This window comes from Verticillium dahliae, genomic scaffold (genome assembly GCF_000150675.1).
Source record: "Verticillium dahliae VdLs.17 supercont1.22 genomic scaffold, whole genome shotgun sequence".
NCBI lineage: Eukaryota > Fungi > Ascomycota > Sordariomycetes > Glomerellales > Plectosphaerellaceae > Verticillium > Verticillium dahliae.
In genome coordinates this window covers 264,615-276,150 of record NW_009276918.1, presented here as the reverse complement: position 1 = coordinate 276,150, position 11,536 = coordinate 264,615, and the positions used below count along the sequence as shown (strand labels likewise).

The 11,536-nt window shown below is 57.0% G+C and overlaps 4 protein-coding genes across 4 annotated transcripts; 1 reads left to right on the top strand and 3 right to left on the bottom strand.

Moving 5' to 3' along the window:
* Window positions 1-2,663: 2,663 nt before the first annotated feature.
* VDAG_08763 (uncharacterized protein) lies at window positions 2,664-3,086 on the bottom strand (the record flags this gene model as incomplete). The annotated part of the gene is made up of 2 exons (XM_009651080.1): window positions 2,664-2,712; window positions 2,794-3,086. 2 exons carry the CDS (start codon window positions 3,084-3,086, stop codon window positions 2,664-2,666), a joined length of 342 nt encoding a protein of 113 aa, XP_009649375.1.
* A 3,265-nt stretch (window positions 3,087-6,351) lies between these two features.
* On the top strand, window positions 6,352-7,566 carry VDAG_08762 (transcriptional regulator; the record flags this gene model as incomplete). Its single annotated transcript, XM_009651079.1, has 2 exons — window positions 6,352-6,409; window positions 6,833-7,566. 2 exons carry the CDS (start codon window positions 6,352-6,354, stop codon window positions 7,564-7,566), a joined length of 792 nt encoding a protein of 263 aa, XP_009649374.1.
* Window positions 7,567-8,521: 955 nt separating this feature from the next.
* VDAG_08761 (uncharacterized protein) lies at window positions 8,522-9,102 on the bottom strand (the record flags this gene model as incomplete). Its single annotated transcript, XM_009651078.1, has 2 exons — window positions 8,522-8,896; window positions 9,016-9,102. The coding sequence occupies 2 exons, from the start codon at window positions 9,100-9,102 to the stop codon at window positions 8,522-8,524; spliced, it is 462 nt and encodes a 153-aa protein (XP_009649373.1).
* A 1,077-nt stretch (window positions 9,103-10,179) lies between these two features.
* On the bottom strand, window positions 10,180-11,408 carry VDAG_08760 (ATP phosphoribosyltransferase; the record flags this gene model as incomplete). Its single annotated transcript, XM_009651077.1, has 3 exons — window positions 11,322-11,408; window positions 10,676-11,251; window positions 10,180-10,550 (listed from the first exon to the last, which is right to left on the bottom strand). Exons 1-3 carry the CDS (start codon window positions 11,392-11,394, stop codon window positions 10,180-10,182), a joined length of 1,020 nt encoding a protein of 339 aa, XP_009649372.1. The 5' UTR covers window positions 11,395-11,408.
* Between the last annotated feature and the right edge of the window lie 128 nt (window positions 11,409-11,536).

Here is an 11,536-nt window from a genome sequence, read left to right as displayed (position 1 = left end):
TGGAGCCATACACCTGTAGAGCGGTGCCTGACTCTAAGGACGGAGGAAAACAGGGCTCGTAATAGTGTGGTGTAGGGGAGGTCCTGATGATCAGTTTTGGCTGCCGCAGCAATCGAGATCCAGCCAATCTCCACAGCCGTAGTTCATATTCAGACCTCCTGGCCGGCAGGAGCGAATCAGCAAATCTCAGAGGTTTTCAACGGTTTGCACCATCATCTAGGGCGTGCCAGCCGAGCTTCGGGGTGACTAACGGGGGCAGAAGCAGAAAGACTACCTGTTCAAGCCGTTGTTGTGCCGAGAAGTTGTGTGGCGACCCGAAGAGCAATCAGCAATTCACAGCCGGCTCGTACTTGATCGGATCATGCCTCATGCTCAAGTAATTGGCAAGGAAGAAGGTCAGCTCGTGTGTCAGCTTGTCGTTTCAGTCAGTACAACTTTCAGACCACTAACGTCATCTTCTCCGCGGCCGTTTTCGTCCTCAAGATGCCTTGTCCAAGATGCTGGAGCATTGTGTGATCTACACAGCCGGAGCGGGAAGGTGATGCTCCTCGTGCCAGAGTCTGGAAGGGTACAGGAAAGAGGTTGCAGGACCAGACGGAAGTCGAGATAGGACGAACTCTGATCTGGCCACGCGCTGGAGATGGTATGTGGGCACCCTGGATGCCGCGCCAGTTGTCGATCAGGGCTGATGTGCAGCTAGGATCCGTTGACTTGCGGGAGGACCTGCCTCTTGATGAGGGCCCCCAACATCCACCAATGCCTGGGGCCATAACCAGCGAGCGCCAGCGACGAAGCCCTCCTGAAAATCAAACACTTCTTGATTCAGCCTAATGGACAATATCGGACGGCGTTGCAGCTAGCCAGGTCTGGCACCACTAGCTCGGCTCCTTGGGACTTAAGAGGGCTTGTCATGTCAACTCCAGAGCGCTAAATGAATAAGTAATTCAAAACATGCATAGGGCAAACGGCGCTTCCAAGTGCCGATCCACGTCGGCTGCTTATTGGCTCGTTCGCGTGGTTTAATGGCGTGGCTCACTCAGCTGGAGAAATGGGCCCTCGCCCCTTGTGATAGCACACTCCTCGATATTGAGACGCCGAAACCTCGCGGGCGACGAGCAGCTGATTGCCGTCGGATGCTGTAAAGCTTGGTGATTATGGAGTATGCCACAGTGCGTCCTTTCAGCGAGCGCGAGGACCGTAGACACACAGGAATGGATCCGTCTCGCGACTGGTCTAGGGTAGGTAAGTCAGCTGCAATGCGTTGTGAGAAGCACGGAAAATCGGGGTCCGGCACATGAATGACTGTTCGTATGGGCATGGGTACGTGCCCTGGCATGCGACATGCGACATGCAACCTGAAGGGAGAGAGACGTCGCCTCGGCCCAGCTCCCATCTCAGTAACATGCGTGCTCGTGCCGCTCCGTGGTGCTGGCAACCTGGTCTTCGGCCCGGGAGGGTAGACAGTCGCGAGGCTGTTCTGACTGGGAGGCTGGGGAGCATCGTCAGAAAACAGAGTTTGGCCATGAGACTCATCTATCTCGAGACATCAATCTAGACCCGACTGGAGGCTGGGCGAATGGGGCCCAAGCTGAATCTTCATGATAGACATCATTTGGGACCAGAAAATGCAGGGCTCCACAGGGAACGACAGATAGTCGGTTCGGAGCGCCAGGACGCCCAACTTCCGATCGATTACAGGGGAAGTTGCGCATCGCCATCAAGCGGTGAGAGGTGGGGCTATCCCGTGCTTCCAGAGTGATGAATCCGACGTTCCGCCGTTCAGTGTCGACGCCTTGTTCAGGACTGCATGTCTGGCTTCTAGAAAGGAGTCAGGGTCTGAAGAAGCAGTGAGGATCGTCGTCAATGGTGCTGGATGGGCCTGCTAGTGCTCGGGATTGGCGCCCGTCAGCCCCGGCCAGGTGCATCAGACACTGTTGGTCCCCTGTGCTTGTTGGCCTGGCAGAACTTGGGCGACCTCGGGGTTGGGGGTGACGAGGAGGCGAGCATACGAGTATGCGAGGCAGCGAGAGGGAGAGCAACGCATGCGATTCTTGGCCAGTGAAATCAAAGAAGGTTTGGGGAAGAGGGTCGCTCGATCTTTCGTGTCTGGGATCCGAGGAACTGGCTCTGGGAAAAGGAAATGTGAGATTAGAAAACATCCGAAGAATGGGCAACGTAAAGGTTGAAGGCTGTCACGGCAGGCATGGCATGGCAGGGTGCGAGGGCCAAAGGTGCCCCCGTGCCTACCTAGGTTGCTGGTAGGTACTGTAGCTTGCCTTCCCATAGACTAAGAGGGGGGGGGGCAAAAGGTGAGGGGGAGGGAGTGGGCGAGAAGGGCAGCTACATTGGTGTTAGGCTCCACCTGTAGCTCCTTCCTCTTGCACCGCCCACCCCCTTCCTTGCCTAAGTACGGTACTTTACCTTATGGCAATACATACTTACCAAGGTAAGAACCTAGGTACGTAAGATGCGATCAGAAGCAGCAGGTGAAGGCATCCCGACTCTGGCCTGACCTCATGATGGCAACTGCAAGATCTGGCATCAATGGGAGCAAGAGCGGCATGCATGACACACCTCGCTCGGCGGAATACCTCTGGCACCTGCAAATGCAGCAAGAAAGTCACCCACTGACGCAACGCAACCGATCTACGGACCCGAAGCAACTACGCCAGAGCATCGTCACACCAAAAGGAAGGCGTATATGTCTTGACGCTGCATCACAAGACAACACCACTAGCAGCAGCAGCAGCAGATTTCAACCTGCCTCGCTTGCCCAGGCAGGCATCTACGAACCTTAGGCACCTATGCAGTTGACATGTCACCTCTGAATCCTTGATCTGAGAAACCTTTGGGTCGATCATTTTGCCAGCTTCCAGCACCGCCTTCCATCTTCGTCTCCAGGGAACCTCCGCCCGGGTTAGGAAAAGAAAAAGGGAGAAACTCAATATCATACAACCCTTGGTGACCGGTTCGAGCGTCATATCAATTGCGCAGAGCACGGGCAATGGTTTCTTCTCCATTTCACCGACTGGTTCCCAGTGCTCTCTCTCTGTTGCGCCAGACTCCTCACACAGGGAACGCGCCATCGCGCCATGTATGCCTGTCTCACTGTCATATCCCGTCCTAAGTCACCGACTCTGGCCCAATGCTTACTTTACCAGGTGTGAGGCGGTCTCTTGTCTCCAGTCGTCCGCCGTCTCACCTCCAAGACAACCACGTGCCTCGCATCGCCTTTTCATAGTCCGAACCCGCCCTCTCGATGCTGCCTGAACACCCATCTTGCTTCTTCTCCTTTCGCCAAGACAACCACGACGCTCTCTCGGATTTGGGCCAAGCAGCAAGCTGACTTCGCCTTGACGAACCCCCACAACTTTCCTCCAACATTCCTCAACATCGTCTGGAGGAGAAATCAACTACACCGCTTAGCACCTTTTTGGCTAGACAAGCTGAAAGTGGAACAGTCGCCTCTTCATTGCTTCTGCTCGTCGGTGAAAACTAGCCAGCAAGGGACCCCGTTTGGTCTCGACGCAATTAGTATTCTACCGCGACCAAGATTGCTGCCAGTCATGCCATCGGCCCTCGAATTGCCAGCAGCAGCTCCTCGACATAGCACTTCAGCTCCGAGCGATAGGTCCTGAAGTCGACGCCACAATGCTCAACAGTCGTCCTCTGGCTGACTTGACTGACCCCGGAATGGCTGATCTGAATATCAGGGTACAAGACAGCAATCTACCCAACAGAAGACGATAACATCTTCGTTCGCTCTAGCGCAGCTGGTCAGCTCGGGGACTTGTTGAAGCACTGCCATCAATGGATATTGACGACCGCCAGCCTCTGCATGGTGGACCGCTTGGCTGCTCCCAAGGTAGTTATGGCGAAGGATGTCCTCATTTGACCGCCTTGTCCAAACCAGTGCCTCCTCTGTTGGGCGGCCAGCCACTAGGCTCCTGGGGTCTGCCAATATCTCCCCCACGCTAGTCCCTGGCTGTGTGCTCATTCTCCCCCTCTGCTGGCATTCCGAGCTTCTCCCAATCGAAGCGTGGGTAGTTTGCCTCGCTCTCCGAGCATCCAAACGGACCAGATAGGCTCCTGCACTAAACCCAGGCTGGATATTGGAGATTTGCATCAGGCCAAATGGCGTGGGGGAACATGAATGCGTTACGTCCCTTCAGTGCGCTAGACGCTGTCCAGTGCAGGGACCTGTGCCCACGTCGGAGGGGTAGAGTGGTCTGGTCTGCACTGGTTGTTCTTGATGCCAGTGGTACATGCCAGCGCGAACCTGGTCCCTGTCATGGGCAGATAATCGAGTGCCGAGGTGAGACTGTGCTATGCAAAGAGCGTCGAATTGTGCTGTGCAGTAGAGCAGCGACTCCGGCGGGTGCATGACTACCTTATGCTTGGAAGCAGACCGAAAACTGAAGGATCTCTTTTGATAGGACTTGAAACCTACTCTCCACGCCCGTCAACGTTATGTTCAAGCTACAATATGTTTAAGCTACAATATGTTCAAGCTACACTATGCATCTCACTTCGGACGGGCTTTTGAAGGTAGTCTGCAAGGCTCAAAGCCATCTTGGCTCCATGATGGGCACCGCGGAGAACCTGCGCTTTGCAAGTCAACTCATTCCGCCCAGACGCGTCTACAACTGCCCAAGCCATCTTCAGCAGGCACTATCTAGCAGGCGTTATCTAGTTTAACGCGAATTTCACCAGTTGAATGATGCTCGTCTTCGCGGCATCCAGCTGCCCGACATCTCATTTTAGCCTGTGCTGCCCAAGAATCATGTCCATGCCCTCTGTATCTCCAAGGGTGGAATTATCGGCCTTGTATGTGTGGATCCGGGATGTTGATGTGAGAGCCAGAGGCTAAGGCATACGTGTGGCAGCATGTCCGTCGTCTCCGCGGGCGTCAGGCCAAACAGTCGTTCGCGTTGAAGAAATACGAGTCAACTTCCAGCGAACCTCAACCATGTCTTGTCGACCCTACGCCGAAGGGCGGCCATCCCCTTTGTCAGCCGCGTTCGCTGGGAGTTGAACGACTATCTACACGGAAGCATCGGGCCTTGCGAACTACTTTACACGCTTTGCCTATAGGTTTGGGCATCAATGGCTTGTGCTTCAGGTTTTATTCTGATCTAAGGATGTTCTGTAGTACGTGACCATAACTGGTCTCACGGTCGAGGTTCAGGTCGATGCTCGAGGTGTTGTATGACACCACGCCTCCGCCTGCCGGTCAATGATGCTTCAAGCCAGCATGTAGATGCGTGATTGCTAGACTGATTTGTGAACCTTATTTAATGTTGATTGTAGTTTAGTCTTTTTGTTGTTGTTGGCGTTTCTGTGGCGCTCCATTTGTCAACAATGACTTGCGCACCGAGCTACTGACCACAAGTTTTCTTCCCAAACTCAATATAGGACATAGCCTTCAAAGGTCTTGCATTCAAATGTCAAGCTCAGACTTGGTCGCTATACTGAAGGCCTAGAGCTTCAGGAGTGGAAAACTCACATGCCCTCATCACGCAACCGGTCACCCTGCCATCCATTATGGCCCCAAATTGCGTATGGCGCTGTGCTAGTGATTGAAGGTGGTCCATTCAACCATGACAGCATTTGAAGTACTCTCAAAACAAGGCGAGCCATGGTTTGGGTACCCTCTCAACAGTATGCAGTGCATTTCAAGTGCAGGGCAGGCTCCTGGAGCATTGTTTCCGCCGTGGATACCAGCGTGGCATCTATATGCAACTTCGTGACCATGGACAAGACCTCTACATGCAATACGAGCGGCCATCCCAGCGTATAAATATACAGGTTGGGCCAAGGAGACACAAGATACTATGAGGGTGCAGTGATTGTCGCGCATCACAGGCAGGGCAATGATCAGATCGACAGGCAGTCTAGTCTCGACCAGATTATCGATTGAAGAGTGTATGGTACGTCACTTGGCGTGTGTGGCAAGATGCTTCAGCCAGACCTAGTAATACAGATCAAGCAATACGACCGGGAACGGCGCCTTTGCTGTTTTCTTGGTTTGGCGTGCTGAATTTTATCAGAGGGTCATGTGCGGCGTGCCACTGCCAGCAGTACATTTCTCTGGTCGAACGGCATCAGAATCACCAAAGCATCGATTTTGGTCGTAAGCTTGAGGACCCTGAACCAAGAGGGCAGCATGTGAGGCGAGAGGTACGCACACATTTGGTGTTCACTTCTCTGAAGCCGTACACTGGTTGTCGGTGTGTCGTCGAATTTGTACCCCCTCAAGCCCCTCCAGTTCCCGAACGCTTGCACCCCCGCCCTGTCTTTACTCAAAGGAGGCAGAGCTCCGGTTCCCCTCTCGTCACCATCGTAGTAACCATGGTGCCAAGCAAGATCGAGACACCTAGATCAACACAACATGAGGGAACTCGTGCAAGTGAGCCGTGGAGCTGGGCCCCAGCAAAATCGAGCCTTCGCGAGGTGGTTGTTCGTGTATTCCTTTGCAATCATGGACTCCACTGCGCGAAGGATTCCACAACCCGGCAACTCGAATGTCAACCCGCCAGCCTGGGCGCGCCCTTCCCATGACTCACTGCGTCAGTGGCTTCAGTTCTGGCATATAAACAGCATGTTATAGCAACGCAACGTGACAGATTCTCATCGTAGCCAGGCTTCACACAGCAGCGCATCATTATAATGGTCGCAAATCACCTGGCGGGCAAGGTCAATTCTCATGTCTCTCGGGACCTTACGCAGGACTTGGAATCCATCCAACACGTCCTCACCGACACCCGCCTATCCATTCCCGCCCTTCAATTGCTCTTGAAAATAGGCAATCAATGTTCCATGCCATCACTAGACAAAGATGATGCCATTTCCGACGCGGCCCTCCAGGAACTCGTTCGAATGGACCTCGTCACGCCAACGGACCCGCCAAGATTGACGCCTCAGGGTACGGCCTCGACGCAAGCGGCCCTGAATCACCACGCCGGCCCCGGAGACCGCCGCACAGCCCCGTCCCCGCCGGCCGTCCGCGTCCTCCCCGGCTACAGACCGGGCTTCCTCGCCCGCTGCCTCGACATGCACATGGCCTACTACCCCGCCATCACAGGGTGGGGCCTCGCCTTCGAGACGGCCCTCGCGCGCGACTTTGGCGACATCCTCGCGCGCCTCGCCTCGAGCCCGACGTCGCAGGTCTGGGCGGCCCTGGGACCGGACGACGGCATTCTCGGCACGGTGCTCCTCGACGCGAGGGACGCCGACGCCGACGCCGGCGTCGCGGGGGCCGCGCCCCGCCGCCGGAGCGCGCAGCTGAAGGGCTTCATCATCGACCCCGCGGCGCGGGGACTGGGCGTCGGCCGCAAGATGCTCGACGCCGTCATGGCGCACGTCCGGGCGGCGGGCGTGGAGGAGGTCATGCTGCACACCATGGGCTCGCTCGGGGCGGCGGTCCATCTGTACCGCGGGGCCGGGTTCGTCGTCGAGAGCATGTACGAGCAGGTCCTCTGGGAGGTGAGCCTGCCGCAGATGAGCCTCGTCTGGCGGGCGGACGGCGGTGCCGCTGTGCAGGCCGCGGAGCTTGGTCCCTTGTGAGGCGGCGCAGGGAAGTGCTTTTTCGTACGAGGCCATGCATTGTGGGTGCTTGAATGTGAAAAGGGGCGAGAGTGGTGATGCCTAGTCGTGGGGATTTGTCGATTTGCATTTGGCTGGTGATACTGCTGCGAGAATGAATGCGTGTGCACTTTTGGACAGGATAAAGAGTTCGTAGAGAGATGAAGTGAGGTCGACGCAAGACCGAGAATCAGCTTCGTTGAAACGTCTTGGTAGAGGGGGGATCAAATCAGGTGACCGGATACTTCATGAATATACATCTTCTTACATGGTGGCGAAGTCAACCCGCGCCCCTTTCAGTTTGCATCTAGACAAGGCAACAGATACTGGGACTATCGACGACACGTGTGATAGCTCTGCCCGCACCGCCGCCGACTGCACAGCTGTCTCCTCATCGGCTCTGTTCCTAGGCCTTAAGACAAGGTAGCCAAGGTTCTCTGCAGGGCTTCGTATTCCGTCTGCTCAGGCACCTGCGATCACGGCATGCCCCTATCTTTCTCCTTTTGCCGCTTTCAAGCTGAGCGACGTGCGTCTCCCGCTTTTTCTTCGTCCTGCTTCTTACAGCAATCGCCATGTCCACAGAGACTCCTCGCTATCGCCATCATGATACCCGGTCGTTGCGCACCACACAAGACGAAGAGGGGCCGGAGAAGACGGCCGCGGTGGCTTGTCGACCAAGCTGCCATTGCCATGCTTCTCACACAGTATGTTGCCAGTGGACGTAGGCCCAGCTTGCGTTATCCACAAGACACGCCTTCGTTTGGCGAGAGTGGATTCAACAGCGTGAGCACGTGCGTAAGGAGGAAGGCAGACACACCTGCTCCTCCCAAGGTTGACCTGATGCGAGGCGTCGCCTGCCCATATTTGTCCATATATCGATCGGGTCATTGCTTCACAGAGGTATATTCCATGTCTGCTTGCCCCGTTTCCTCTCGTCTCAGACAGCCACAGACGTCCAGACCCAGCGCAGAAGCGACACGCCCGTCCACGCGACGACGGTGACAAGGACAGCCAGGACGGCGGCGACGTGGGTGCGGATCTCAAAGGCATCGGCCATTTCCATCTTGGCCAGCTTCTTCTGCTTCGTGTGGTAGTACCCGCCCGTCGTCTGGCTCTGGCCACCTCCGCCTCCTGCCGCGCGCGCGGGCCTCGTCCTGTCATGCTCGTGAGCGGGCCGGTAGACCAGGTGGTGCAGCCACGCGGGCAGTCTGCTGTCGCTCCGACGGCCGCGGTAGCGCATGAGCGTGTAGCGCAGATCGACCCAGGCGAGGGAGACGAGGAAGGAGACGAAGATGATGGGCGTCATGATCAGCTGGGGGGTCTTGTCAGTGCACACATTCGGTGGCTTGAGGATTGTTGGCGCGCGCGCATTGCGCTCTGAATGAGATTCACTTCATCGAGGCTTCTCGTCGCTCGCTGATGGTTACGCACCTTGTAGAGGGTCATCTTGTCGACGGCGGCCGCATCGCTGATGCCCCGCGTCGTGGTGACTTTCGTCGTCGTGACGGATGACGACATGGCAGCTGGAAGCTGGGCGCTGGAATGGAAGCTGGAAGCCAGAAGCTGAAGTTGAAGTTGAAGCTGAAGTTGAAGTTGAAGCTGGAAGCTGGAAGCTGGAGCTCGTGGGAAGCTTTGGCGGGGTCGAGAGGATGAGGTCAGCGGTGGGGCCTTCCTGTACCTGGGGGACCTTCCCGTCCCTGGGCTGGAGCTGGCTGGCAGGTACTGTAGAGGATGGAGATGGCGGGCAGGTGGTATCGAGGGCGGGACGCGGCAGGTGCGATTGATTATGGTATGAGTCCAGCGACGGGAGTCGACGTTCCAATGTGGAGAAAAATATAGTGTGACTGAAGAGATATCCGTCAATCTTCAGACAAGCTGCCTTCCTCGCACTTGCCATCTCGATTGCATCAGACCAGCCCGCATCGGGACCCTCGATTTCGGGGCCTCGGGGCCCAGCCGCACTGGCCATCTTGACGCCCGTCCCACCTCGTCTCTCGATTGGCGGATCAGCAGGGTGTTCCTAACGAAGGGGAAAAGCCCTGGAGCAATGACGGAGCACCAGTTCCACACGGCTAACCAAATTGTTCCTGGCATTAGTAGGTGGGTGATCCATTGTGTGATTTTTCACTTTTCCTGGTTCGCCTGTTCGCTCTCGCACTCGCACTCGCAATTGTACCCTCGAGCCTGCAACATGGGGTTTTGGAAGAGGCGCAGGGCGGGCTGTTCCCAGTGGCGGTGCTTCGTATTGCCAGGCATGATGCAAACCGTCGCTCGTTTTCACCTAAGGTCACTGCAATTCGAGGACGATGCTGATGAGCCACCAATGTACGACGGCCGGGTCCATCAAATCAACCAAGCAGTTGAATCCTGCCGATGCACCATGTCACTTCAGCCCTACCCGTGTCCGCGTCCGCGTCGTGACAATCTCGCATTTGATATCTATGCCTTTTTGATGTCCTGTCCCTCCTTGGGCTTGCCCATGTGGCACCATCACCACATTGTGTGGGCCCAAGTATGGTATCCCCCTCCTGTCATTGCAGCACGCAGGCCCTTTTCGATTGTATGTGTCCAAGAAGTTACCCCCAAGCCCACGGCTTACCGCGAGTTGTGAATGTCGAGCACCAGAATATCCTGCGCACCGGCCGCCGTCAGCTTGTCCATGACGACGGCAATCTCCTTCTTGACGACCATGCAGCTGACGGCGACCCAGCCCTCCGTGTCGAGCGTCGTGACCGTCGGCGCGCGCTTGCCCGGCGTGATGCTCTTGGCCTCGGTGAGGCGCGCCCTCTCAATGTTGTACTGGCAGAGCACGTAGCGCTGCGCCGTGATGACGCCCTGGATGCGCGCCGTGATGAGGTCAATCGTGGCCTGGTTCGACGGCTTGCGCGACTTGATGAGCACCGCCTGCGAGTCGACCACCGTGTCGATGGCCTTGAGGCCCGCTGCCCTCATGGTCTCGCCCGATTCTGCGGGAACCGTGTCAGCATGGATGGGGGAGAAGCAAGCGGGGAGATGTGCAAGAGGAAAAAGAAGAGGAGGAAAAAGAAGAGGAGGAAGAAGAAGAGGAGGAAGAAGAGGAGGAGACACCCACCGACGAGATCCACAATGCCGTCAGCCACGCCCAGCGCGCACGCAGCCTCGACGCTGCCGCTGAGCTCGATAATCTTGGTCCGCATCTTCTTGGGCGTCGCAAAGTCCTCGCCGTTCGGCTGGCCCTCGAGGCCGAGCTCGAGCCGCGCAAAGTGGTCGGCGGCGAGGCCCGAGAAGCTCGTGCCAATCGTCTTGCCGATGAGGTCCTCCGTCGTCGCGTAGCCGCCCTTCTCCGGCACCTGGACCTGGAGCTTGCAGGCGCCGAAGCCGAGCTCCATGACAAGGTCGCAGCCCGCCGTCTTGAGGGGGTCCTCGGCATTGTCGCCGGCGCCAACCGAGGCCCGCCGCCACCGGTTGTAGGACCGCACGTTGGCGTCGTGCTCCTTGACCTGGTCCCAGCCCGTGATGCCGAGATCGCACTGGCCCTCGCCGACAAAGGTAGGTATGTCGGCGGCCGGCAGGAAGATGAGCGCGATGGGCAGGTTCTTGACGAGCGCAATGTCGAGGCGGTTCTCGCGGCGGAACTGCACGTCGGCACCCTCAAGTAGGTTGAGGGCGGCGGCGTTCAGGCGACCCTCTGGATGTTGGGTTGTGGTCAGCTGCAGATCGGTGACGGCGGGAGAAGCGGAGGTTTCGTCTTGACTCACTCTTGGGCACCGCGAACAGGAGGCGGCCTTCTAGGCTTTCCTTCACCATCAGCTTTTCTGGTCCCTTCATCATCATGGCATGGCTTCCACGGCGTGGACGACGAGAAGAGAGAGGGGGGGGAGGACGGAGAGGGGGAGCGGGAGGGCGGGTGCGACCAACGAGTTGACGAGATCCATGGGGGGCTAATGGTATGTCCTTCTGGGTGTCACCGGGG